This window comes from Aplysia californica, unplaced genomic scaffold (genome assembly GCF_000002075.1).
Source record: "Aplysia californica isolate F4 #8 unplaced genomic scaffold, AplCal3.0 scaffold00658, whole genome shotgun sequence".
In the NCBI taxonomy this organism is placed as follows: Eukaryota; Metazoa; Mollusca; class Gastropoda; order Aplysiida; family Aplysiidae; genus Aplysia; species Aplysia californica.
Genome location: NW_004797928.1, coordinates 20,949 through 22,696, shown reverse-complemented (window position 1 = coordinate 22,696; position 1,748 = coordinate 20,949). Strand labels below are relative to the sequence as shown.

The 1,748-nt window shown below is 41.2% G+C and overlaps 1 protein-coding gene across 1 annotated transcript in view; it reads right to left on the bottom strand.

Annotated features, from left to right (window-relative positions):
* LOC101855595 overlaps positions 1-1,748 on the bottom strand; it is a gene marked incomplete at its 5' end in the record, with an annotated part of 44,985 nt that overhangs the window by 26,419 nt on the left and 16,818 nt on the right. Inside the window, 2 exons of the mRNA XM_013087912.2 lie at positions 181-272; positions 532-593. Coding sequence (XP_012943366.1) covers positions 181-272; positions 532-593 — 154 coding nt within the window. The remainder of the gene's footprint in view (positions 1-180; positions 273-531; positions 594-1,748) is intronic.

Here is a 1,748-nt window from a genome sequence, read left to right as displayed (position 1 = left end):
TCTAAAAGAAAGTAACCAAAATAACTAAAATAGAAAACAACAAAATAAACACACACACAAAATTCACAGAAAAGATCCCAAAACAACAAAAAACAAAACAAAACAAGAACAAGAACCAAGGACAAGCGTGGCAAGTCGTCGGTGGAACCACACAGACATACATACGGGCGGGCGACTGACCTCCGTTGGTCTTCGGGTGATTGATGATGATGTCACCTATGCTGACCTGTCCGAACATTGACCAGAACAGGCTGAAAAACGTCTGTTTTAACCTGCAGGAAGACGCATGTATAATTAATTGTTGTTGTTGTTACCAATGAAGCCTGCTACAGGAAAGTATCAGGGTACAAGGCAAGAGGATAGTTTGTTTTAGTAGAGGTTTTATGGCGTTCGCAACTGCATAATATCATATGAGCGGCAGATAGAAGATTAGAGGTGTTACAAGAGAGTAACAAAGCATAAAAAAGAAGGAGGGGAGATGAGGACGATAGATGTTTGATAGGAAAGAAGAAGCAAACCACACCAGCTCACCCGCCAACAGCCCACAAGGCAAGAGAATGACCAAGAAAGAACTGGTGCGAGTGAAAGATACCCTGAGAACATACAATATCCCACCCAGCCAGGCCATCAAACTTGCTAGAGACAGGAGGCTCTTTCTCCCCTCGACGTCCTAGAGGTACAAGAGGAAGGATAAAGTAGAGTAGAGTAAGTAAGTTGTTGCCATCACATCAAGTTAATTTAGGTTCAGATGTAGAAGATGAGCTTGCCAGCGCAGACTTAGTTGTATACAAAATAAAATAACATCTTAGGGGAACTGTGGGGATTCTTGATTAGAAATTCTCTCTCTCTCTCTCTTTGTGTGTGTCTCTCTCTCTCTCTCTCTCTCTCTCTCACTCTCTCTCTCCCCCCTCTCTGTCTGTCTGTCTATCTGTGTGTGTATGTGTGTGTGTTTGTGTGCGTGTCTGCATGTGTGTGTGTGTGTGTTTGTGTGTGTGTGTGTATGTGTGTGTGTGTGTGTGTGTGTGTGTGTGTGTGTGTGTGTGTGTGTGTGTGTGTGTGTGCTTGAAGGGAAACATAATTATGGGATTAGCGAAGGGGTGGAGTGTGGATGACGTAGACAAATAATGAGTCAACTATAAATTAATTTTCACACTTTTTCCGAGCCCAAAGGTTGTGCTGCACGGCTACTGAAATTCAAGTTTGATCTATAAATAACACAAAATCGAAAGCAATGAAACATAGCCACATGATTAGATCTTCCATTCTGCATTATTGAGGCAATCAGAGACGTTTAGCTGTAAGAAAAAAAGATAATCACTGAAGGTGTAAAACAGCAAAGTGCACTTTCAAATAACGATAATTCTGAAAAGGAATATTTGTACTCTCACGAGCATGCGAGCTCGCGATCAACGTCTTTACAGGAAAAAAAAAAGAAAACCTAAACTTTCTCTGTTGCTTTCTTTCTGTTGTGAGGGAGCAATTCGTTCCTTTTCTCTCTGTCTTTTTTTCTCTTTCTTTCTTTACTCACACTCTCTCTCTATCTCTCTCACCCCTACTCTCTCCCCCCTCTCTCTCTTTCTCTGTCCCACTCGCTCTCCCTCTCCCGATCTATTTATCAGTAAAAATTTAAAAGAAGAGCCAGCTACCTATGAACAGACCACGTTCAAACATTCATGCACAGATAAACACAAACATCAAAACAATACAAAAAACACAAAAACAGACACACACACAAACAAACAAACACA